At 43.0% G+C, this 27,398-nt stretch overlaps 1 protein-coding gene across 11 annotated transcripts in view; it reads left to right on the forward strand.

The window, feature by feature from the left end:
* The window catches only part of BLTP1 (bridge-like lipid transfer protein family member 1), a 754,177-nt gene that overhangs the window by 443,936 nt on the left and 282,843 nt on the right, over positions 1–27,398 (forward strand). For 10 of the 11 annotated variants that reach the window (XM_082243836.1, XM_082243839.1, XM_082243842.1 and 7 more), the window contains exons 41-43: positions 2,351–2,499; positions 13,860–14,079; positions 15,047–15,205. In XM_082243836.1, coding sequence (XP_082099962.1) covers positions 2,351–2,499; positions 13,860–14,079; positions 15,047–15,205 — 528 coding nt within the window. The remainder of the gene's footprint in view (positions 1–2,350; positions 2,500–13,859; positions 14,080–15,046; positions 15,206–27,398) is intronic. The other variant, XM_082243844.1, reaches the window with a different exon arrangement.

Consider the following 27,398-nt stretch of genomic DNA (forward strand, 5'->3'; position numbering starts at 1 on the left):
AAGTTGACACATATTCAATATTCTAATTTATCATTTATAATTTGAAGTATGACATATACAAATAACCATATCAGATCACATATACAAATCATATAAGCGGGATAAATACATTAATAACATATCCAGAATAATCATATGTAAAAAACAAATTCAATAGGAGAATAGATTCTTCATAAATACACAGTCTTAATATCTAGGAAGCTTGAATAAGATATTAAATTTGAGTGCTTGTAGGCTCGACGCGTTTCATGGACCTCCGTCCATTCATCAGGAGCATAAAAAATAAATTGTGTATCTGGAAAAACAGATGTATATGATACAAAAATATTAGTATGGAAAAAAGGGAGGGGGGAGCAGAAAAATAAATATATGTAAAAAATATATGGAGTGAACACTACCTTAAGTAGTGTCATATCTCCAAACAATCAAATTCTAGAGAGGAGGTGACTATAACCTGACTATTTATGACTTTGTTTCCATAAATGGGCATATAAAAAAATCTATTTGTTCTTCACACCCCAGCTTTCTGCTTCACTGCTCTCTGGTTTACTATTATTAATGACCTTAAAGAAACGTGTAAATAAAATCACTGATAAGCTCAAACATAGATAAAATACAAGCAGGGATGCAGTGGGTACAAATTGGTAAACCATGGGAAAGACAGGAATTGGTCGTGTTGTTCATTTAGTCATCGTGTGTTTGTCTATTAAAATTATTTTGTGTCATGAGTTGATCATGCAGAAATCCAGGTATTTCCAGAGAGCTATTTCTTCTTGTACCTGTACACCATCTTTCATGTGTGTTCTTTGGCAAAAAATTGACTTTTCGACTTTCCGACATTTTTAAAGATGGAAAAATTAACTCTTTGTTCTTTTGAAGATAAAAAAAAAAATTCTATAATGGTGTAGGGCTGAGGTAAATATGTAAATATTCTGCTTTTCAGGAGGTGTGCTTTGTAGAATATGGAAATGGAATAGCTAAAATCATGCAAACTAGTATTTCAGTATTATAATTCTTTATAAAATGTTATTTCTTTTTCTTTTAAAAATCAATATTGGTCTTAGTAAAATTGTCTCACACGGAAAATAGCTGCAGATTTATTCAAATATATCCATTTTGAGCAGAAAACAAGGTTGAAGATGATAGACCCGATACTATAACACAAGTTTTATGTACAGTAAATACTTCTGTTGTTGGTGTGATATGGGTGGATTTCAATGCCACATTGCCATGTATAGGTTGCAGGTTTAATTTAAGATTTTCAAGCTTGTAGGAACTCCAAATAAATTGCTTTTCCTTTACAGTTTTTCAAGCTAATATGAATTCTGATAATCTAAGACTCTTTTCTTTTTATGGTCCTCTTCATTTTAGTGGTCTACAGGAGATTATTTGTATAGAAAACTATCTCATGTTGGGGGAGGTTAACAATAGCAAATAGCTAAGCACATAGCTAAGTTACATAAATGCCAACCACTGATTTGTAATTCTCCTCAGCCAATCTTGTGAACCAGACACCACTAAACATGCCATATTCAGGTCGAAGGCCTGGTTCACAATTATGCGTGTTTTAGTGCTTTTTGCAGACACGCATTACAGTCCATTTACCATGGTTTCCAATGGGACACGTTCACATCCATGCTTCTTTTAGCCGCTGCATTTTTGGAAAGAGTCAGGGACTCTTTCTAAAATGCAAAACTGTGCATTTTTGGTTCAATATACGAAGTGGCAGAAAATCATGTAGTGCTGTTTTGCTGTTATTATGCCGCAATTTTGCAGCTTTTTTTTAATCTGTCCAACAACTAATTGGCCATAAAAAAAAAGCATAAAAAAATGCAAAACACGTCAGAATGTATGTGCAAAAACACAAAATGCACCGCAAAAAAGAAATTCGGGAACGGATCAAAAGCAAACTGCATAGATGTGAACCAGGCGTGAGACTTGCACTGCAGTTATGAAAGTAAACATATCACCCATTAACTTGCTGGATAGATAGTGAAGAAAAATAGATTACTCATGAGCTAATCTCTCTGCTCACTCAGCTCTCTCTTCCTTTCAATATGTTTACTGCCAGTATTTGTAAACCACTGCACATCATGATTATATGCTGGCACTGGTCCTCCCAGAAACAAGTTGCTATACATGGGATTACAAGAGGCTGTTATTAAGACAGTTTTGGGTACTTACACTATATGATGTTAAAAATACATTTAATTTTAATGGATATAAAACTGCATTGATTGATGTCTTTTACATCTGTTTGGAATTAAGCTTTACAGTGAAAACATGTTTATTACAAGAGACCTTTTTAAGGACTATCTTGTATTTTTACATTTTCAATAATCTGTTCTAGCTACCATTAGTGAACATACCATGCTGCTTGAAGGGGCAAATACAAAGCCTCCACAAACTGGTGTTTCTTCAGGTCCTGTAAGTGGTGCTGAAATTATGAGGAAGCTGTCCAAATCTCATGCTCATAACGACTCTGCTTTGAAGATTAAGGTAGGTTTCTCTGCTTTTTTAGCTGTGCATTGTGAGATACAAGAAACACCATTCAAAAGGTTACGTAGTGATAATATTTGTGCCCCATAGGACACAGGGTACTTGATATTCATAACTACTTGGGTAACGCTGCCACTTTCTTGTGAATGGGCAGATACTGAGGACCCTCTGCACAGTTGTCCCTGTAATGGCTCCTCTGAGGAAAGGATTAGCTGTGAATACCTGCCCTTATCTCATATTTACTCTCTTTTAGGGAGACAATCCTCTGGTTCCTTTGTATCAAGGGAGGAATTTTCAGCAGGGGTCCTCACTGGTTTAAAGTGCCTGGGATGCAAACATGGGTGCTCTCCTTCCCCCCTTTTTGTGGGGGAAGGAGGTGTCAGGAGGAGGAAGCTGTTAAGAGCTGTTAATCCCTCGTGGACAATTTCTCTCAGGAGGAGTCTTGAAGTCCTGGTCTGTCTCTTACACAGAAGACCACTGTGGGCTTCCTGGCGTATATGGTGCACACTAACTTAAAGTTGACTCTTCCAAAGTCCTCTTCTTCTATAGTCATTTAATTTGGGTCCTGACAACTGCCTAATGATCCCAAATCTGTTCCTGTGCACCCTCAGTTGAAGGAAGTGATGAACACGGATTGGGCTCACCAAGCATTTGGCTCAGCAGTACCCCATGCAGCAGGTTTTTTTTTTTACAAGAAATTGGATTCTCTATCTTCTGGCCCAGATGTTTCATACTTGAACAAGACCCTGACAGTTCTGGTAGATGAGGTCATGGTCTTTAAAGATGTCACAGGTAAGAAATTAAAGGCCCTCTTTTGGGCATCCTAATCTGGTGGGCATGGCTCTGCAGCCTGAGAAGGCTGCGGTGGGAGTTTGCCAAGCCCTTATAGTCTGGGTAAAGCTTATGCCTAATTCCAGGGGATATTGCAATTTGGCAGTTCTGGAAGATTTTCTGAGAGCTTTGAGTTGATTGTGGGAAAAAAGCTCTTATTCCTAAAGAAAGTCAGAAATGGTTACCACCTTTAGAATCCAAGAAGAGTTTCTTTTAGTAGCAGCAAATCTTGGGCTTTAAGCAGATGCCTACATCTCTAATATCATAACAGATAGGGCAATAGTCAGAAACCTATTAGGCCACCGTCTCAGGTACAATGTATAGATCAAAAACAAACCCCCCCCCAAGGGACTTTATTGGCCAGAAAATAACAAAGATCAATATTTGGAAAGGTTAAATGTAAAAAAATTTGTACAAACTTTATTGTACTCTCTTTTTCTGCGTGGTGCAAGGCCCATAAGTATCATCCTTGACAGTATACTGTGGCGCACATTTTGACCTTTCTCAAGTCTGGTGTGGAGATGTTTCTGGCTTTTAAGCACCATCAAGTTGAACTTTGCTGTTTTGTTTCAAAGACCTAATATGTGCAGGGTGTCACACAAATTGCTTCACCTTTGCAGCCCCCTTTGTCTCTATGGGACCTCAGTTTGATCTTGCCTTGTTTGCAGACTTCTTTTGAACCATGCTGAGAGATTCCCTAATTGCTCGTTATTCACAAGGTTGTCTTTTTTGGTTACCATTACTTCAGCTTGCAGACTCTTGGCATTCAATATGCTTTACTGCAAAGAACTTTTCCTGGTTCTTTACCCACCATAAGGTGGCGTGGAGACCTTGGTCCTCTCTTGTTCCTACGGTGGTTTCCTCACTCCACCTGAATCAGGATATTGTGTTGCCATCTTTTTTTCATAAACCTAAGCAACCTCACTCTTTGGATGTTAATCAAGTTTATTTGAAGTCTACAAATTTGTTTTGAGAGTCTGAGGACCTTTTTGTTTTATTTTCGCAAAGGGTCAGGCAACTTTTCGATCCACCATTTCTAGGTGGATTCATCAGCTCATTTCTGACTTGTTATCAAGGGAAAGGTTCCTCCTTTCCCAGTCAAGACCCATTTCACTAGGAATTAGTTTATCTGGTGGCAGGCAGCTTTGTATTGGGGTTCTTCCCAATTTTTTGGGTTTTAGATTTTGGCTTTGTTGCTGTGTTGCCCCTCGTGTTAAGTGCTTTGGGACAACCCAAATAGGCATAAATATGAAATAACCTGTGTCCTGCGAGGTATGATTAAGAAATTAGGATTTTTGGTTTACCTGTAAAATCCTTTTCTCCGAGTACATCACAGGGCACAAGGATCCCTCCTCTCTTTGTCTGTGTTCCTCATTGCTTGATAAAAAAAACTGAGGCTCGGTTAAGGTTGGAGGGGTAATGCCTGGGCAGGAAATCCCTGCCTTTTTCCCAGTGTTCATTTACCTGAAGTTGGTAGCATATCCCAAGTAGTCTTGAATATGAAGTGCCCTGTGCCATGTAATGTACTCCTAGAAAAGGATTTACAGGTAAACAAATTATCCTAATTGTATTGACACTCAATTTTTTTTCACCAGCCAGGTGTCATGTGAGAAATGTCCTTGTGTACCATTAGAAATGGTATGGATTTGAAATTCTTGCATGTCTGTCTTAAGCCATACACAGATTTTACTTTTGTTTAGCCTTATGAGCCCTAGGAATGGCAAAAAACAGTAGTCCAGATCTGTCCAGTATATGTGCAGTACTGTAGCAGAATTTACAATAAATGTACACATGGGATGTTTGTCATGTCTCCTAAATTATGTTTTGTTTTTTTTCAAGTTGTTTTTATTGTCAATTTTAACAGTACTAAAACAATTTAGCAATATAAAACCTATCGCCAAGATAAGCTTCATGTTGCAAACTGTATAATAAACAAACAAAAAAAACTAAGCAAAACAAAATACAGTAACTCAAAATAAAGTAATTCACAGCCTATCACCACCTCCTATAAACATTAAGTGTAAATCAGTGGTTCTCAACTCCGGTCCTCAGGACCCACTAACAGGCCAGGTTTGCAAGATAACCGAAATACATCACAGGTGATATAATTTGCTGCTCAGAGATTGCAGTACTCAAGTCTGCATCTCCCCAAGGGAATACTTAAAATCTGGCCTGTTAGTGGGTCCTGAGAACTGGAGTTGAGAACCACTGGTGTAAATGGTTGTAAATACCGTAAAACTCTGATGTTTACACATTGATCTTTATTGGATGCAGTTTCCATTTACCAATGAATAGGCATCTTCCCCTATTCTAAATATGGAGTTTTATGCTTAAATTATTGTTCCCCTTCCTATTGACCCTTTCTCTTCAATCATCCCTGTCCAACTCATAGCTTGGATCCTCAGCCTCCAAAATGATGTTTAATTTTAAAACTGTGCTAAAGTCAACCTATCAAAATAAAAGACATAGGTTACCCTTGCTTCCTTCTGTTATTTTCTAACCACCATGTTGGTCCTTTGGCTTTGCTACTTAGTGGTTGTCTGACTTAAAACATTATACACTGCTCAAAAGAATTAAAGGAACACTTTGAAAACACATCAGATCTCAATGGTGAAAAATATCATGCTGGATATCTTTACTGATATGGACTGGGTAATGTGTTAGGAATGAAAGGATGCCACATCGTTTAATGGAAATAAAAATGATTAACCTATAGAAGGGTGAATTCAAAGACACCCTGGAAATCAAAGTGAAATAATTATGCAGAAGGCTAGTCCATTTTACTGAAATTTCATTGCAGCAACTCAAAATGTTACTTTGTATGGCCCCCCCATGTGCTTGTATACATGTCTGACAACGTCCGGGCATGCACCTTTTGAGAAGACGGATGGTGTCCTGGGGTATTTCCTCCCAGATCTAGACCTATAATGGCTTAACCACTTTAAATTATATATTGCCCAAACATGTCATGGGTATATGTGAAATGACACCTCAAAATACTTTCTGCTGCTTCTCCTGGGTACAGAGATACTACATGCGTGAGACTTTTTGGCATTCTAGCCGCATACAGGACCCCGAAAACTAATCACCGCCTTTAGGCTTTCTAAGGGCGCAAATTGTTGGTTTCACTCCTCACTACCAGTTTCAGAGGCCATGAAATGCCAAGACAGCACAAAACCCCTCCAATTGACTCCTTTTCAGAACGTAGACCCCCTAAGCTAATTGCTGAGAGGCATGTTGAGTATTTTGCAGATCTCGCTTTTTTCACAAAGTTTTGAAAATTAAAAAAAAGAAAAAAAATTAATTTTTCTTAACATTCTTAATTTTCCAAAACAAATGAGAGCTGCAAAATACTCACCATGCCTCTTAGCAAATACCTTGGGGTGTCTACTTTCCAAAAAGGGGTCATTTTGGGGGTTTTGTGCTATCTTAGCATTTCATGGCCTCTGAAACCGAGATAGGTAGTGAGGAGTAAAACCAACCATTTACGCCCTTAGAAAGGCTGAAGGTGGTGATTGGTTTTCGGGGGCCCCTCCCACTGCTTGTAAAAGCAGTCTAGCCGCTAATTTGCCACTGAGATTGCTTTTACATAAAAGCCCACCACTGGCTGTAAAAAACTATACCAAGATGATGCCTAAATCTGCAGGCATCAATCCTGATATGACCACTCAAAGTACGTCACTGGTCCTTGTTGGGCATATATTGTAAGGTTTTTTTTTTTTTTCAGGCAGCCTGTGGACTGAACGAAAAAAGAGAACCTAACAGATTCCTCCATTCACATTGATCAAGGTGGATGAAGAAATCTCTGCCAGAAAGTGTGTGGTATGCCCCACCATTAGACCTCACAGCATCCACCCTCTTCAAATGATGGGTATACATGCAATGTTCTTTTTTTTTTTGTTCAGCACATGGGCTGATCGAAAAAAAAGAACATAACAGATTCCTCCATTCACATTGATCGATGTGGATGAAAAAATCTCTGCCAAGAAAAGTGCTAAAAAATATATGGCGAAGTAAAGGGGAGATTCGCCCTCTGTGTCCACCCGATCCCCTATGCTTCGCCATATATGCTCTTTTTTTTAACTGCGGTGGGGAAATCACCTCCTACAGCGCTGCAGTCATTGATTTACGTATATGTTGAGAGCAAATGCTGTTGCTGTCAGAATAAACAAATCAGTGCTGCAGCTGATGGGTGTACCTGCAAAGCAAACAACGGGTAACAATAAAACACAATAGCAATAAAACATTACAATATAATAGTATACAGTGCAGTAAAACAGTAGAATGGTGGTATCTGCGATTAGGGTTAATGATGAAAAACAGTAACAATAAAACATTACAGTATAGCAGTATATTATAAAGTTCAGTAAAACAGTAAGAACAGAAAATGAACTCAAAACGACAACTATTTTTTGATTTTTTATTATTTTCTTTTTTTTTTGTAACTGTAAAAAAACTTTAAAAGTTCCAAGCGAGAGGTCTCTCAAAATGCGATAGCCATCTAACATCTTTCGAGACCCTGTGTGAAAGTGTGCCCTAGACTGTGCCGTGCTGTACCCTATACTAATACTCTACTAGTGTGTGGTAGTGATAGAAACAGTCCTTGATGCAGAGACCAGGTTGGCCAGGACAGGATGGACAAAAAAACGGGTTTCACGCCTATATCTGCGTTTTCTACAGACACAACATCTTCGGGGTGCTCTTTGGGCAGTGGTGCCAGGGAGGAGATCCAGAAAATGCCTCTCATTCAGCCGGCTCACTGCATCTGGATTGTGAATTTGGGCCACAGCACCTTCTGGATACAGAAAGGCTGTGATGATCTCTTCCTGACATTTTAGGAAGGATCCACTTCATCCTGACGCTTTGTATAGCACATAAGCGTTTAGCAGAGCCCACTGGAATAAGTATACAGACACTTTCTTGTACCAGCTTCTGGCCTTATGGGCAATTGTTCTTTGAAGTCCACCCCACCCATGTTAGGGTTGTATTCGTTGACACATAGGGGCTTCTCAATAACATCAGTCACAGTTGCAATTTGGACTGTCGTATCTGCGTGAATGGAGGACAGAACGAAAACATTCCATGTGTCTCTCCACTTCACTGCAAGAAATTATTTACACTTCAAGCAGGCTCCCCCCCATCCCTGTCTAAGTCAGGAATCTACAAGCTGTTGGAGGAAGCCCCCGCGATTGGGTAACACAGTGCCACATGTGGCAATTCCAAACTGAAAAAGGTAAAAAGTGTCACGCATGTGTAATAAATGTCCACATATAAATGGTACCCCTTTCCAAATAAGGGTGACACCAAGTCCCAAACAATCTTGCTGCTTCTCCCTATGTAGTCTGGGCAGTTGGGGTGGCTCCACATTGCTATCTTTTCCCTCGTAAATCCAGAAACTTCATGTATAGCCTGTTGCCCTGTCACAAAGCTTTTACATCTTCACCCTATCTGGCACGCTTGCTAGGGAGAAACTGTTTGAAAACAAGGCGGCCAGAAAGCTTAATCAGGGACTCATCAACGCAGACAGCTTGTTGGGCCGTATACAAGGCTGCAAACTTTTGGTTGAAGTGATTTACGAGGGGCCGAATTTTGTGGAGCTGGTCATATCCAGGGTCACCCCGAGGATGACAGAGTTCATTGTCATTGAAATGCATGAACCACAAGATTTACTCATATCTAGTCCTGGCCATGGCAGCAGAGAACATGGACATATGATGAATTGGTCAGTGGATCAATATGACCATAACTCACTCTTTTTAGTAATGCCCATGATGAGGGATAGGCCCAGAAAGGTTATAAATTCTGAAACAGTGATACATTTCAATGCAAATTCTCTGGTAAGGGTCAAATTTGGATTTGCGGTGATAAATTGATAGGCGTATAAATTGCTATGGTCCACAATAGATTCCACCTGAATTCTGGGTTGGCCAGTGAATGGGGGAAGTACGGGCGCTGCAGAAGTGGTGGACTCCCAATCAGGATTTTCAAGCACATCAGGAAGGACACTATGTGCTCTACGGGCCTGTCTTCGAATTCTTCGTGGCTGCGGGACACTACTTGTGCTGGCCACCGCACCAGCTTGAACTGCACTTATGGGACTCGCCATGTCATTAAGTGTTACTGCAGTGTTGGTTTGACTACGACCAGGATGTACTAGGCCGTTAGTGCCTGCCAGTTCACCAGAAGGTTGAGCGGCACTGGTACCGACACTCTGCTGCATACAAGAACCATGCGGTTGTTGCATCTCAGCAACAGAAGAAAGGGGTCGGGTACGTCTGACCTTAGCAGGGACCACTACACCATCGTCAGAGCTATCTGTCAGGGTGCCACTGCTCTCTACAGGTTCGAATACTGAGCCTAATTCTGACAGTGAGGCTTATCCCATCGCTCTCATCTGTCATGCTTAGCATCATGTAGGCCTGTTCACTAGTGTACCTGTTTGGACATTTTGGCCAAGAAATTTTTAGGTACCTAGTGTGACTCACAGATAAAAAAGCACCTGGTTGTCAAGGACTGTTTGAACCTCTATCAAAAATGTTAACTGCTAGCGCTAGCAGAGATAAGGCCTGACTCTGCTAACGCTGAGGTTTAGTGTGCTGTTTATTGGAAGTGACAGTAATCTGCTGATACTGCACTTCTTGGGGGCTGGGCGGAGGGGGCTAAACGCAGATGCTGGCAGGTGTCGGGGCTGATCCTGCTAACGCTGCATTTTGGGAACACTATTTTAACTGCTTGCGGACCGCCGCGAGACTATTTACTGCGGCGGTCAGCCATTCACAGGCAGAGCGAGGTAGTGCTACGTCGCTAGCCTGTGAGGGTCTAGGGAGCTCCCACGTGCCCCCGGAGGCGCGCTCCCGCGCGATCACGGACCCCCCCCCGTGCGTGTGACCGGCGGACCCGATGTCCGCCGGTCACTCGGCGATCGTCGGTGCAGAGGGAGAAAGGCAGGCGGCTAATGTAAACAAGCCGCCTGTCATTCTCCCCTGTGTAGAAACAGTGATCATACGGTTCTACTATGTAGGAGCGTTGATCACTGTTCCTACACCTCAAGCCACAGCCAATCACAGTTAGAATCACGCCCCTAGGGACACACATAGCCCCTCCCTCTCAAAAAAAGTTAACCCCTTCACTGCCAGTGTAGTTTTACAGTAACAGTGCATATATATAGCACTGATTACTGTAGAAATGTCACTGGTAACCCCAAAAGTGTCAAAAATGTCAGTCAAGGGTCCGATCTGTCCGCCGCAATGTCGCAGTACCGCAAAAAAAATCGCAGATCGCCGCCATTACGCGTTAAAAAAACCCAACAAAAATAACAAAAATCTCTCCCTTTGTTAGTAAACGCGATAACATTTGTGCAAACCAATCAAAATACCCTTTTTTGCGATTTTTTTTTTTTACCAAACATATGTAGCAAAAAACAAATTGGCCAAAAATGTTAAAAAATTTTGATTTTTACATTTTTTTGAGGGAATTTCATATAAAAAAATTTGAAAAATATTGTTATTTTTGCAAAATTTACGCTCTTTTTTGTTTATAGCGCAAAAAGTAAAAATAGCACAGGTGATCGAATACCACCAAAAGAAAGCTCTGTTTGTGGGAAAAAAAGGACGTCAAATTTGTTTAGGTACAGCGTCGCACGACCGCGCAATTGTCCGTTAAAGTCACGCAGTGCCGAATCGCAAAAAAAAAACCCTGGTCGGAATGGGGGTAAAATCTTCCGGGGCTTAAGTGGTTAAACTATTGGGGATGCTAGTATAGTTCTGATCAGATCAAAGATATTGATCTGTTCAGACACTATACTAGTAATGGAGGTTTTTAGTGTGTAAAATGTATTACTAAATATGTGGTGGGCAATCTGACGCTGTCCTGGATTGACGCTAACTAACGTTAACACTAACTGATGTCACCAGTGACGCTAATACAGGGGTTAACTGGGATTGATCAGGGGGTTAAATCTTTATTAGGGGATATATGGTAGGTACCCTAAACCTATCTGGGGCTGCCGCTAAACTAGCACTGACTGCCCCTCAAACTAACTTACATCAAAAGTGACACTAATGCAGTGATCAGTAAACTATCTGTATACTGTATATAGTGACACTGTAACAGGGAGTGAAAGGGTAACAGGGGGGTGATCGGGGGGGGACAAATGTGCCTATGTGTACTGGTGTCAGTGTAGTGCTTGTGCACTCACTGTCTGATGTCCTCTTCTCTCACGCTGGAACCGAAAAAGGGCTCCATGAGAGGGGATTACATCATATCCTGTGCCTGTGTTTACATTCCACAGGCACAGGACATTCTGCAATTGGTCAGAACCGATCATCAGGTCCAGGCCAGAAATAATTGGCCTGGACCTGATGACTGATCGGTTCTGAACCGAATTGGCGTATCGCAGAGACGGCAGCGCGTGCACCCCTACCCCCAAGCGTGACTGATGTACAGTTACGTCAGTTCACGCAGCCGAGCCAGCTTGCCGCAGTAAAACTATGGTGGGTGATCGGCAACTGGTTAATTGACTTGATGCTATACTCTGATTAAAAAGTGTTCCCTTAAGTTTTTTTGAGCAGTGTATATAGGTCAGGGCTTCTGACTTTTGATGTCCCATGTCAGTATCATAGGATGAGCCTTGCAAAAGAGAAGTGAGAGAGACCACAGTGGCTGGCTTTTGTTCTTTTGTGAAACCTTCAGGCTACATGTACACTAACCTACCCTGACCGCTACTGTGGGAAAACGCAAAGCAGGGCAAAAATTTGCTGAGATTTGCGTTTTCCCATGGTGGTGGTCAAAACTTTCCTATCCTTTATCATGATTTTTCCATGTTCAGGAGAGGGAGGTTTAACCTCACCTAAATGCGGCAGCTACTAAACTCTGCTAAAAGCCTATGTGTACATAGACACATACTCTTTTATGGAGTTGACTTTAGGAGCTTTGGCAAAAAAAAAAAACATGTGAAGCTCCTAAGCTCACGTTTAGGAGCTGCAAGTGTACATGAAGCCTTAGGCAGGCTATTGATAATTCAAGTACTTACATATTCTTAAAAGTAAATTAAATGGAATTTGAAACAAGCCCACAATGACCTCTGCAGCTGCAGGCACTGTGGAGCCGTTCATCTTCATATTTCACAGCAGAACCACTAAAGACATTCGAGCCAGTTGTTCAGCACCTCAGCTCCTCCTGCTTCTCCCTCACTTAGAACTTTTGTTTACATGAGAAATTAAAAGGCTGCTGAGTCACTATTTGGAGGAGGAGCTGAGCCTCTGAATAAATTACTTGGCTCAACTTCAGGGCTTCTACTATCCAGAGGCCAGTGATGTGTCATGTGGCGACATGGGAGAGGGAGTGGAGTATTCTTTCTGCAACTGTGAGATATTTGTTTTTTGCTTACTAGATTCAGAGTTTCTAGGGTGCTCCTGAGACTAGCTGGTGGTACAAATTACCATTTAATACTTTTTTTTTCTATTTATTTTTCTACTTGCATAGAGTGGATATATATAAAAATACCCCCCTTTAAAATAATCATATTTTGTTTCATTGCAGCCTGAAATGAAGACAGACACAGTTTTTGTTTTATCCAGCTGTATTTACTCTAGCATTTAAAATACACGTATGAAAATAATTATAGACCCCTCATTTCTTTGTAAGTGGGCAAACTTACAAAATCTGCAGGGGATCAAGTAATTATTTTCCCCATTGTATATAGCATCCATGTAAAAGAGATAACACCAACATGTCGGAAAAAAAATAGTTTTCTATACCCACTGTATGTGTACTTTTAATATCAGATGTATAGGTTGTCCATGCAAATTGAGAATTAGTGCATAATACAGTTGTACAGGGTAAATTATTCTGTGTTTTTTTTTCTTCATGTTTATTTTAGTATTAAGCTAAACACTACTATACAATTACCAAAATCAGTTTATTAGTTCAGCTGCTGAGGACCACTGAGTCTTTTCTTTTTCCTGCAATTTTTTTAGGCACCATGCACACTAGTGTTTTTCATAAGCTCAAAAAAAGCTAGAAGAAAATGCTGGATGGAAAATGCTGATAATAGCATTTTTGTGCCAGCTTCTAGTAGCATTTTTGTAGCTTTTAGGAGCATTAGCATGTTATTAGCGTTTTTACAGTACATGAAGAAAAAAGTAGGAGCATTTAGCAGCATTCAGCGTTTTTTTTTCTGCTGGAAAAACGCTGCAAGAAACTCTACAAAAACAATTTTCTTTTCTGCTCCTAGACGCTGAAGCTCAAAAAATACTAATAGCCTAAAGTAGTGTGCATGGACACATAGGATAACACTTTTTAGCTTCTAGGGGCAGAAAGAAAATGCTAATAGCTTTTAGGAGCTTAAAAAAAAAAAAAAAAAAAAAACGCTAGTGTGCATGGAGCCATTAGGTGTAACAGCTGTAGTTTCTTACAAAGGTATTCAGGACTTAAAAGCATATATTCATTTTTCATTCAATGCAGTGTCTTTTAACATGAGATTGTTTACCTTTTGTCTGCAATAAGCTCTTCTTGCTTTTGTTATTTAGGGAATCCATCCATATCAATCTCTGAGTTACACCAGTGGAGACACAGCAAATGACTCTCCTGCACATGTCAGCAGGTCTGGATTGCCTGTTAAGGAAAGTCCACGGAAAGAGAGTCTCTTGAGTTACCTGACAGGGAGCTTTCCAAGCCTACACAATCTGCTGGAGGGGACTCCACAAAAAAGTGCTGCTGCAGTTAAAAGCAGTTCACTTACCAGGACAGGTACAAAATACTTGTCAGGTTTAACATAAATTTATTTTGGCCCCATAGTTCTGTGAAATTGCTTCAGTAATCATTTTTTAATCAAATTTTAAAGTTCTAGGAGCCTCATATATTCATCTAAAATTTGCCATATTTTGGTTGCAATTTTACTTTCCTTTATTATGTAGAAGGCAAAGACCAACATTTTGAAAACTGTATAATATTGTGAGAATATTCACATTTGAAAACTGCAGTTCTTTTGTGTTCACATTTGTGGCATGCCTTTTATAACCCTCCCTTCTTACATGGTATATCTTAAACATTAAAGGAAGTTTAGAAATATTTAAAATGTGCATGTTTGCGTACATAGTTTATGCCAAGTGTGTTGCATCTTCTGTGCATTGATATAACTTGATTACTACGTTGTCTAATTATTTGTTTACATAATAATTCATAAAACCTGTCTTTTCTGTTTCATCTAAACATATATGTACATAGCATTGTCTTTGTTGTGTCAGTGCATGTGCCAGTATGTAGCTCTTATGCCTGTCATTTTCATTCTCTAGCATATAATATATTGTGTTTCATATTTTATGATGTATAAAACACATCTAGCAAACAGATAATAGAGTTTGCACAAAAAAATTAAACCATCGTCTTACATTGTTTAAACAATGGAAAGTTTGTTTAAGACCCCAGCCATGAGAAATGTACTGGTTTCTGTCATTATTGTATTACCAAAATATTGAACAGTACATACTTCTTATCAGAAACATTGTTCTGTATTGCCTTTCCTTTAGTAAGTTTTGTTCTGAATATTACAAGCTAAATTAAGCACATAAATACATTTTTTTTTTTTACCACAGTATAGTTGACAATAAGTGAGAACTTGGATAAAACTTTTAACTTATAAGATTTATACACTTGGTAAGGATATCCTTTTATATTGTTAAAGTCCTCTGAATCGTCTCCTAATTTATTGATACAGGGAATCCTATGGGCACAGAAATTTTATCAGAACACCCTTTATTGTCTGAACCATCCTCTGTGAGCTTCTATAACTGGATGTCAAATGCAGTGGGTAATAGAGGCAGTGTGGTACACGAATCACCCATGATCAAGTCTGGACACAACAGCCTTCCCACAGGTATTGGCACTTAGGTTTATTTGGACATTTTTAAGTACATGAAGGGACAGAGACCACATATATGTTTGAGTAATATTCAGAGAGGGTCTCTTCCATTTTTAAGGCTGTTATAGTACAAACATATAAAAAGAAGCATACTACCACATTCTACAGTAAAACTCCTATCATACCAGGTAAATGTCATCAAATTTTTTCACTTTGAGCCAAAAATCGCACTGCTAGTTGCTGTACTCCCATAAGTTATCCAGGAATACCGGCTCATGCGTCTTTGTGTGTTATGTGATCATTGTCACATATATTCATGCTTTCATTCATCAATAACATCAACATTTATATATATTGTCCTCTGTGTTGTTCATTGGGAAGGGTTTTAAGAGGACTTGTGACTTTTTAAATACTAAGCTTCTCACATTGGACTTATGTAAAACCTGAAAGAAATAAAAAGCAAAGGAGCTTTTGGTACCAACCAACAAGTGCTCATTGTCATTTTACACCTAGACAGCCAGAGTTAAAGTTATTGTAAAGTCTAATTTAAAAACAATAAATAAATAAATAACATGTTATACTTACCCTGCTCTGTGCAGTTGGTTTTGCACATAGCAGCCTAGATCCTCCTCTTCTCATGTTCCTTTGTTGCTGCTCCTGGTCCCTCCCTTCTGTTGAGTGGCGCTACAGAAAGCAGCTTGCTATGGGGGCACCCAATCTGAACTGCAGCTCTGTGTGTCCATTCAAACACGGAGCTGCGGTTTGGCCCTGCCCCACCTCCTCTCTCTCCCAATTGGCTAACTGACTTATGGCGCCGCAGCTTTGTCCCAGCCAATCAGGAGGTAGAGCCCCAGACGGTGGGAGGACATCGTTGGACAGAGAGGGAACTCAGGTAAGTATAAGAGGGTGCTGGGGAGGCTGCTGCACACAGGAGGTTTTTTATCTTAATGCAAAGAATGCATTAAGATAAAAAAACCTTCTGACCTTACAACTCCGTTAACTTACAAAATGTAGCTAATCTATACTTTCTTCCAGTCTTCACAAATGTAATCCTAGGACAACATGGGGTTAATTTATAAAGAGTTTGCATAGCAAGTCAACCATTTAAAGTGCATTTACATTTGTTCTGTGAGACTGAAATAAAAACAAATCTAAATAGGCTATATCATGTGCTGTTCAAATGTAAATAGTAGATTTAAACAGAAAATGCCACATGATATAACTAAGAATTTTATGACAGTTCTACGATACGTAGCTCAATCTAATGACCAATTGTAGTGTTTTCTTCCTAAAATCAGCATGCAGTAAATATACATACACTTTCACTAAGCAAATTACTGTATGAAGAGGTCAAACAAGTCTAACTAGCTTGTTCAATTAAGCTTGGATAATAAAACCTAGAAGCTGACTGGTTACTATGCAGAGCTGCACCAGATACTGTGTGCACCAGTTTATGTAAACTAACCCCTGTGTGTTACAAATTGCCTCAGATGGAAGCCTACACAAAAAAAAAAAAAAAAAAACTTTTGTGGCCTTTGTGTATGCTGAAACTTTTCTGAGAGTCATCATCCGATTACTCTGTTTAACAAAAAAATAGTTGTTTCAGCCTGGACTAAAGCTTGGTACACACTGTTAGATTTTTTCATTCAACCAAGAGTATTGTTAAAACAGATTCCTGCATCCACATAAGCGAGGTGGATGCAGCGATCCTCCCCGCTGTGCTTTTTTCTTTTTTTTTTTTTTAATGATTGCACTTTTCCACTGTCAGAATGCACTGATTAGCAGTGCTGGGACAAGGTCATCTAGAGCCCATGGCAAATGTGCCAAACTGTGTCCCCCCCCCCCAAGATGTATGAGCATTATGTGTCAGCAAAAATCCCCCCACATAAACACTGAGCACCAATCTGCATGATTACCCCTTAAGTAGGGCTGGGCGATAAAACAATACCGATAGGTATCGCGATAGTCCCGCCCTCGATAGCAATAAGGAAACTTGCACGATAAATCAAAGTCCGCTCCGACGGGTTTAAACTTTTAAAAATGGCGCCGCCCGGCGCCAACACGTCATTGCGCACGCGCCGCCGCCGCTCGGGAGAGGCCGGGAATAGCCGAAATTACACGAGCGGTGACGGCGCGTGCGCGATGACGTATCGGCGCCGGGCAGCGCCATTTTTAAAACGAAGGCGCCTCTGGAACAGGTAAGTGAAACAGCTTCACTACCTGCCGTTATGCAGGGCTGCGGGCATACTACAAGGGATGCAGTGCTGCGGGCATGGTCTACCTGTACCATGCCTACAGCACTGCATCTCCTGTAGTATGCCCACAACCCCGGATCCTCTTGTACCATGCCAGTTACCCTGCATTCTCCTGCACCATGCCAGTCACCCTGCATTCTCCTGCACCATGCCAGTCACCCTGCATTCTCCTGCACCATGCCAGTCACCCTGCATTCTCCTGCACCATGCCAGTCACCCTGCATTCTCCTGCACCATGCCAGTCACCCTGCATTCTCCTGCACCATGCCAGTCACCCTGCATTCTCCTGCACCATGCCCGCCACCCTGCATTCTCCTGCACCATGCCAGTCACCCTGCATTCTCCTGCACCATGCCAGTCACCCTGCATTCTCCTGCACCATGCCAGTCACCCTGCATTCTCCTGCACCATGCCAGTCACCCTGCATTCTCCTGCACCATGCCAGTCACCCTGCATTCTCCTGCACCATGCCAGTACCCTGCATTCTCCTGCACCATGCCCGCCGCCCTGCATTCTCACCCTAGGGTCCTTATTTTAAATGGGTAATAAAAAATATCAATATATATCGATATCGACCGATATGAAACACTGATATCGTGATACAGTTTTCAGCCATATCGCCCAGCCCTACCCTTAAGCATAATTTCCCCTTCCTCCAAGTACAAATCTGCCCCCTGCTGAAATCCTTCATCTCAGCTCGATTAATAGAAAATACAATTCACCTTTCCTAGCACAAATACTATACCCCTTAAATTACCATTCCAAGTACACCCCCCACACACACACACACATCAAATTCCTGCCTCCCAGCACAAATTCCTTCCAAATCCCCCCTCCTTGCACAAATCTTCTTCCCCCATCCCTCCTAACATGAAAGTTGTACCCCTCTAGATGAAGAAGTCACTCACATGATGCAATCCCCATGTTGAGTGCTCTCCACTGCGGTATAGTAGTATGAAGAAAGTTGGTGGCACACCACACTGTAGAGACTCCAAATCTTTATTCCATATAGTAATCAAGGACACACACAGAGACAGAGTGATCGGAGCTGTTACCACATTTCATTCATATGCTAGTGCTTATTCATAACGAGGATTAATAAGCTATGGATAAGCACTAGCATATGTGTGAAACGTGTTAACAGGTCTGATTACTCTGTCTATGCTGTCCTCGATTACTATATGGAATAAAGATTTGGCATCTATACAGCGTGGTATGCCCCCAACTTTCTTCATACCCCTATTCCTCCTCCCAACACAAATCCATAACTCACCACTCTTAATGCGCGCCCCCCCCCCCCCCAAATTTCCCCTCCTAGAACAATACTTATCCCCTGCCACCCCACAAATCCCCCCCCAATCTCCATGTAGAGCCCCCCCTCCCCACCTCACATGATACCACAGTGCCCACCCCTTGTCCCGGCCCTGCTGATGAGTGCTGCATCGGTTGGCTGCAAACCACTGATTGAAGGAGGTTTTCCAGCTGTGCCCCCCCCCCCCCCCCCCCCTCTGCTATAGGTCTTCAGTTTTGTTTTTTTCTGCCTAGTCTGGAATAAGGACCTAGTTCCCTAGCGGGATCTCTGGTCCTGGCATTTTTTTCCTTTTAAATGGCTTTTTTTTTTTCTCCTGTTTTATTTTCTGCTTGATCTGCAATCAACTGCCGAACTTGGCGACGGGCTGGATAATCTAGATCCAGTGGTCGCCCCAGTCTGGCCAGTGAGCGTGTGCAGACCACAGCTCCGTACTAGATCGGCTGTGACTTAGCCCCACTGGATAGGGGCTGGCCTACGCGTTAAATGCCTCGCAAGGTAGCATACGACCAGGTCTCAGCCTGAGTTGCAGCGTTCCTCCTGGCCGACAGCCCCCCGTTTCGATAGCGAGGAGGTTCTGTCTGGAGGTTCCTGGTGTGGTGAGTATCTGTCCCCCTTCTCTCCCTGCAGGGTTTTGGGGTGGATGCAGGCCTCACCCTGGGACAGTCAGAACGTGGGTTCCCCTCCTTATCGGACCCCCTGAATATTGGGGGTCCCTGTGAGTCATCTAGCCCCCTCCCTCCCATTTGGGGTAGCGTGGTGGCTTGGGATGTGTCTTGGGCTGGAGGTTGGGACTTGGCTATCGGCTGGGAGAAAAATAAAAAATTAATATAAGGCAGCGCTAACAGGTAAAAGACAAAAAACTATGTATACAGTGCTAAAGGTGTATAAAAATATATCCGTGTAACTGCGATCAAAGTATTAAAATACTAGAATACATATAAAATAAAGTGCATTCGTGATCAACAAGTCCAGAAATCAATACATATTAAAGTGCAAAAATATATTCCATCATGTGTCCATTGTGCAACCATATGCAAGGTGCAAAATATATAATAAAGTGCAGTCCAAAAAGATTTCTTTCAAATAAACTATGGGGCTGGAAAGGTGCTCAAATCCATAAAGTGCCCAGGTGCTCTTCAGGAAAAAACTCCCTATGGGGATGCACTCACCAAATTCAGGATATAAATGAGCCTTAAGCAGATATGATATCCCTTGGCCGGATGGATGGATTAAATGCAACCTCTTAGAATGGCTCTCTTAACCACTTAAGCCCCGGAGGATTTTACCCCCTTCCTGACCAGGGGGTATTTTGCGATTCGGCACTGCGTGACTTTAACGGACAATTGCGCGGTCGTGCGATGCTGTACCTTAACGAATTTGACGTCCTTTTTTTCCCACAAACAGAGCTTTCTTTTGGTGGTATTTGATCACCTGTGCGATTTTTTTGATCACGCGCTATAAACAAAAAAAGAGCGTCAATTTTGCAAAAATAACAATATTTCTACTGTGATTGGCTGTGGCTTGAGCTGTAAGGACACTGATCAACGGATCTACATACTAGATCCGTTTGATCAGTGTCTTTACAGCGAGGAGAATGACAGGTGGCTTGTTTACACAAGCTGCCTGACATTCTCCCTCTCCCCCGCCGAGTGGCCGACGGACATCGGGTCCGCTGGTCACACGCGCGGGGGGGTCCGTGACCACGCGGGAGCGCGCCTCCGGGGGCGCGCGCTCGCTCCCTAGACCCTCACAAGCTAGTGACGTAGCCCTACGTCAATTTGCCTGTGAGGGGCTGACTGCCGACGTAGATCGGCGTTAGGCAGTCGGCAAGTGGTTAATGGTTCCTCTCCTCTCTCTCCCCAACAGTGTGTTTCAAAAGAAAGGGAAGAAGCCAGACATAGTGAAGCCCGTAGGTATTTATTATAATCAAGCTAAAAAATGGTACTCACAAACATATCGTAGTAATCAGCATTGGTTTAGCAAAACACTGCGTGTCACTCCACTTCCGTGTACGCTGCCGACGTGCGTTCCACGGTGGTTACAGGAAATGACGTTGTGATGCTCCGCTGCTCGGAAGTGCGTTGACGCGTTTCTCCCGCCTTAATGGGCGTTATCAAATATCGGCTGGGAGAGGGGGACACTCCCTGCTATAAGGGCCCTGTGCTCGGGTTCCCCCTTCCCTCGGGCTTGCAGCCTGGGCTCCAGGGATCCCTCTTGGAGCCACACATGGTGGCCATTTTTTTGTAGCCTGGTGTTTTCCAGTGGCAATGTTTGTGTAGTCCGGTGGCCACTTTGCGTCGGTTCGGCATGCTGAAGAGTGGCGGTCTTTACAGAGGAGTCTCTGGGCGACGATCTCGGCTGTGGGAGCTCCTCCTTTTCTCCTGGTGCTGACTCCTGTTTTTTTTCTTTCCCTTGGACGCCGCACGTGGAGCAATTACATCCTGGTGCAATCAGTGCTACTCTGGTGGGGGGGTGAGTCTGGTGGGGTCCCTCCCTCTCTCTGCTGCAGGTTGTTGGGTGCTCTGTTTTCTCGCGACCTGGTGGTGCTACCAGCGCGGTGGGGGTGTCCTTTTGCAGTGCTAGACACTTTTTGTGGGGTTCCCCTCTTTAATGAGGGAGTCTCTGGAGCATGTTTCTCCACCTGACCCCCTTTCAGAGGCTGCAGGTCCCTTAGGGTCCCAACCATTCATTGATGCATTGACGGCGGTCCTGGAGTCCTTTGTGTCCCAGGTGGAGGTGGTTTTGGGGGGAGGGCTAACAAGAGGCGCCCCGCCTTCCCCTGCCTCATCTGTCTCATCAGATCCTGAATCTGACTCGGCCGTCGCGGATGGGGCCCACCCTGCGGGGTCTGCGGCCACGTTCCACGAATTATCGGATAGTGAGGATGACTCCTTCACACCTGTAGCTGTACTTGAAAAGGCGCTAGTGGATTGTATCTGTGCATTAATCTTTAAAAAATGGAGAATGTAGCTGAAGCTGCGGCGGAGGTGCCAGTCTCCTTTGGCACTCAGAAGCCGTCTTGTGTGGCAAAAGTGTTTCCTTATCTCTCCTATTTTGACAGATTTGTCCCAAAAGAGTGGGAGCGTCCAAAACATCCCTTTGTGGTTCCTAAACACTTTGCGGTGTGGTACCCCTTTTGAGGAGTCCCTCCTTTTAAAGTGGACTGTTCCACTGGTGGCGGACCCCCTGGTTTCCAGGTTTAATAAGGCAACCATGATTCCGGTTAAGGAATCGCCTGCCTTTAAAGATTCGGCTGAAATAAAAGCAGAGGCTGTGGCCCGTAATATGTTCTCTGTTGCTGGTTCAGCGGTTAGGCCGGTCTTCACCATCGCCTTGGTGTCGCAAACTCTGACCATGTGGGCTAAAATTTTGCTCCATGACCTAGAGGGTAAGCAGGTTCCCCCTGCCTTTGCTGAACTGGCGGGCAAGTTGGTCAAGGGGCTGCAGTTTATCTGTGATGCCTCTTTGGATCCAGCTCCCCTGATCTCTAGGCTGTCTTTTTCGGCAGTGGTACTTAGGCGTGTATTGTGGCTTAAGTGTTGGTCTGCAGACCAGACCTCTAAAGAATCTCTGACTGATGTATCTTTCTTATGAAGATCACCTGTTTTGGGGCTACCCTGGATGACATCATTAGGAGTCTCACCGGGGGGAAGAGTACCTTTCTTCCACAGGCTGGAAAGGCTAAGGAACCTTGTGGCAGACATGGCCTGTCTTTTTTCCGCTCACAAGAAGTTTTTTCGTCCATCAGGGTCCACTGATAAGGGTTCAAAACTTTTCAAGTTCTCCTCGGGAGGTTCCAAGCGGCCCTGGTCTGGCAAGCCAAGAACAGGATTCTCTAGACCCGTGGACAAGGCTCCTTCACCTGTGCCTGGGGTGGGGGGATGTCTTTGCTGGTTTTTGGGCTGTGGCCTCTTTGGTAAACGGCAAATGGGTCCACGAATTGATGCTGTCCAGCTACAAGATCCAGTTTCGTTCTTACCCTCTAGAAAGGTTCTTCCCTTCCAATGTGCATCTGGACTGATTGCAAGCTCTCCTTGGGGCGGTACAATACCTGCTGCTTTAGGGTGTGATCGTCCCAGTTCCGGCCTCGGAATGGTTTCGTGCTTTTTATTAAAACCTATTCACGGTCCCAAAGAAAGAGGGCAAGGTTCGTCTGATTCTGGACCTCAAGGCCCTGAACTGCTTTGTGTGGGTACAGAAGTTCAGAATGGAGTCCGTTCGCACCGTGGTGGCATCCCTACATCAGGGGGATTTTCTTGCCTCTATCAACATCAAGGATGCTTACTTTCATATTCCAATATGTGGCCGACACCAGAGCTTCTTCAGTTTTGCTGTCGGAGAGAAGCATTATCAGTTTGTGGTGTTGCCCTTTGGTCTCGCCTCCACTCCTCAGTTCTTTACAAAAGTGTTGGCCCGATAATGGCTTTGCTATGTCAGTGGGTGATTGCAGTACTGGATTATCTGGACGACCTCCTCCCGCAATCGGATGCGGTTCAAAACACATCCAGTTTGCATATATGTGAAAAATGTGACCCTAAACCTAAGAATAGGTCCACAAGCACAGGTATTAAAAAAAAAAAAAAACATATTCCATGAACTCCTTCTCAGTAAGATATTAAGGCTCAGTCAGTACCACCTGCTAAGTTTACTGTGGGGAAGGGGGGAGGGCCAGGCAATCATCTCCGGGATGAGAAAATAGTCCTCTATCACCCTTTACAATAGTAGGAAGAGGAGAGTTCCCAAAACCATCTGTCCTCCATCCCAACAGCTTCACATGGCAACACAGATGCCTGCAGCTAAAACTGACATCAAAGCATCAATGCTCTGACCTCCACCCAATCAGCCCAAACTTTTCCGAATTTTTTACTTACGGGCCCATATATGTGAGTTTGTACAATGGCAGGACAGAGTCTATAAAAGCTCTCCACTGAGTGAGTTTTGGGAGGTCAGTTTGCCTCCACCTCAAAAGTATAGCTTTTTTGGCGTAGAAAGCAGCATAAAACACAAAAAGGCATCTGTAAGTAGAGTGAACCACAGATCCCTAGTAGAATCCGCGGATCCACTGCCATATGTAAACCTCCTATCCTATTTAAATCCGCTACTACCTCCCATTAAAAATTCTGAATAAGGGGACATTCCCATACTAAATGGTAAAATGTACCAACCTCCATTTAGGACAATTTGCAGAGCCTGCAGGGTAGATTCGGGAGAGGTGTTGAGGAGTGTAATATGCCCTATGAAGAAATTTAAGTTGCATAAATCTGTCTCTCGCCAAAATAACCCCGGGCACATAGTTTTGAATCCCTTCATCCCAATCATCAACAGATAAGTTGGGAATATCCCTCTGCCAGTGATGAAACAATTGGATCGTCTTATTCGTGTCCCCACTAGCAATCCTAAGGTAAATCGAAGAGGGGATCCTATCCGCATTAGGGGTGATAAGGAACCTTTCCAATTTCTGAGGAGCAAGTGTTTGGCTAGAGGGAAATTGCACGTGTACTGCATGGGGGAGCTGCAAGTATCTAAAAAACATTGAAGAAGGTAGGTGAAATGCTTCCCGAAGACTACTAAAGGAAAGGAGTGGCCTCGCAGACATAAATATGTTGCAGCGTTTAAATGTCAAATCTGGCGTAAACACTAGAATTAGTGATAGAGAGTAGATGTGGCAGCTTAGGATTGCCCCAATAGCTGACAACACCTGGTCCAACACGTGTGCAACAGGGATGTCAAAAGAGGCAACGATCTTGGGCCACAATGTATCAAGTTGCTCAGAGCTAAATAGGTACCCAATATGGCAGCCTCAAAGTTACCCGTCAGATTAGTTCTGGTTTGTGAAAACCATCAGCGTACCGTGACTAGCAATGCTGCCCAGTAATATTTCCTAAAGCATGGTTGAGCTAACCCTCCAGACAAGACTGCAAGGTAGCTCCAGCTATACAAGGAATAGCACCATCCAAAAGAAAGACGTAGCAACATTGTCCAATTTATTAAAAAATGGAGCAGGAATGGGAATTTGGGGAATTACTAAAAATATAGAGGAATTTAGGGAGGGAGGTCATCTTAAGTAGATTTATTCTACTCACAGGGGTCAGAGGTAACATTTTCCAGACCTAGCATTTGTGTACCAATTGGTGCAGGACTGGATAAAGACTATCCATTAGATAGCAAGAGGGATATTCCCAAATATCTAAACTTAGAGACCCATTTCAGGGAGGTCGGGTTGGAAGGAGGGGAAGCAGACCGGGACAATGAAATTGGCACCCACTTATCCCGGTTAATTCTGAATCCAGAAAAATATATAATTTGTAACCAGGAGATAAAATGAGGGCCAAATCCTAACCTCTGCAGCACTTGCCACAGAAGCTCTCACTCCACGGAATCAAAGGCTTTCCCCGCATCAATCAAGGCTACCACCCCAGTGGAATGCCCGGCTTCGGAGATAAACAATATTAGTATGCAAACGGTGTATATTAATGTCAGTGCCCTGACCCGGCATGAACCCGGACTGGTCACCATGGAAAATAACAGAGATCGGTTGATTGGCCAGCATTCACATTAAGGAGTGAGATAGGTACGAGGTACACAACTCCAGGTCCTTTCCAGGCTTGCGCACCACCACAATAATGGCCGCTGACATTGAGAATGGGAGACAGCCAGTGTCCAGGGTTGTCTGACTGACAGAATAATAATAAGAGACCACAATATATAAATTAGTCTTGAATTTGGCTGGCAGACTGTCAGGGCCTGGGGTTTTACCATCCTTAGAGGATATAACAACCTTCAGCCACATTCTAGCAGCCGTCCACAGTACTGGGAAGCCAACAATGTTCAAACAAGCGTCTAGGAGCTCAGGGGTGAAATCTGACATAGAAGCATAAAGACTAGCGTAGTACTTTGCAAATCGTTTGTTGATGTGAGCTGGATCGGAAAAGAGGGTGCCATCCTCGAGTCCTGTGAGCAATATGAGCAACTTAGGTACATTCTCTAGCCAACCTGGCTAACAGTCTGCTAGCTTTCCCCCCTTGCTCAAAAATACATTGTTTGAAAGAGATGTTTCCTGCAGGAAGCAGCTCATAGCAACGCAAGCTTCCAATAGGCCACCTGCATGTCTCTGTATATACCATTATCTCTAGTAGGGATGTATTGAGATTCTAGTGCCTGCACCCATATTTCTGCCTTAGACAACTGAAGTCAGGACTCCTTACGAATGTTAGCAATTGACCTCAGGTATACGCCTTAAAAGTATCTCAGACTACATCTGGGCTTGCAGATTAAGATAGTCAAGCTCCCAGTAGGTACGTAAATCTGAGGACATCAGTGGCTCAACCCTCTCATCTGTAATCCGATATCGGGACATTCGCCATAAAGCAGTCCCTGAGTCAGAATCTGTCACCAATGTCAATAGCAGGGGGGGGGGGGGGGGGGGTATTATCTGATATGCCATGCGGTAGAATTGATATTTATTGAATTTGGGCAAGCAAAGGATTGCTAAAATAGATTAGATTAATTCAAGATAAAGTATCATATGTGGTTGAGTAACACGTATATTGTTTCTCCCGAGGGTGTTTCCATCTTCACGCATCATGCACACCAAAGACCTCCATCCATACGAGAGAGCACCAAGTCTGTGGCCATACCAGGGTGTAATTTATCGAGGGCTGTATTAGGAGGCATATTAAAGTGTCCCACCAACAGAATATTTCAGTAGGATAGAGGGCCAGAATAGGGGCCAGTTTATGGAGTACCACCATAGTAGCAGGGGGAGGAATATAAATGCCGCCTATGATCATTTCAAGACAATCACACAGTGCACTACATTTTCCCTTCCGGATCCAGATGGAGGTCAAGAAGTGTAAAAGACTAGGTCTTTTAGGCCAATATGCTGGCCTCTTCTAGAGTAAGAGGGGGCATGGAAGTAGGAGCCCACCCGTGGCCTTTTAAGAGAAAGCAATCAACTTCCAGTCTTGATATATTTTTAGGAAGGAAAACTTAAGGGATCATTTAAATTTTGAATTCAGACCCCGGACATTCCAGCTGTGAGGGGGGCCATGATGGTTGTAGAGAAGAATAAGGTAGCTCTGGGAACACCAAATCTCCATCTAGATCTGGGGGAACCCCCAAGACAATAGACGTGCCGCAGAATATAATCAAGGAAGCAGTGAGCAATAGCCCACCTCATTATATCATATAAGTAGGAAATCATGTGCTTAAGAAAAAGAAAACAACAAAAAAACAAAAGCTTTTGTGTCTCCATGGAGAAGTCCCGAAAATCATGAGCTTCGCCTCCTCAAAGTGCAGGGCCTTCAACTTTCTAGTTTGAACAAAGAATGAGATCATGTTCTCTAAAATTTAGTAGTCGCAGTATAAATGTATGTGGTGGGGCCCCCATGTAGCCAGCATCCTGTGTGCGCATTCCACCACGAAGAAGGCCGAAAATGGTGCCTGAGGAAACAGATTGCGTAGCAAACGTTGAGCAAAGGCCCACTGGATCTTGGGCCTTGGCTCCCTCAGGTAAGCCCAGGATACAAAGATTATTTCTGCGGTTGCGGCTTTGGTTTTCTGCATTCTCCATGCAAAATTCCAGGGCCTTTACCTTAGTACACAGGGTGTGGAGGGAGGCGGTGTGCTCCTATGCGCTGCT

Source organism: Pelophylax lessonae (genome assembly GCF_965119305.1).
Source record: "Pelophylax lessonae genome assembly, chromosome: 1".
In the NCBI taxonomy this organism is placed as follows: Eukaryota; Metazoa; Chordata; class Amphibia; order Anura; family Ranidae; genus Pelophylax; species Pelophylax lessonae.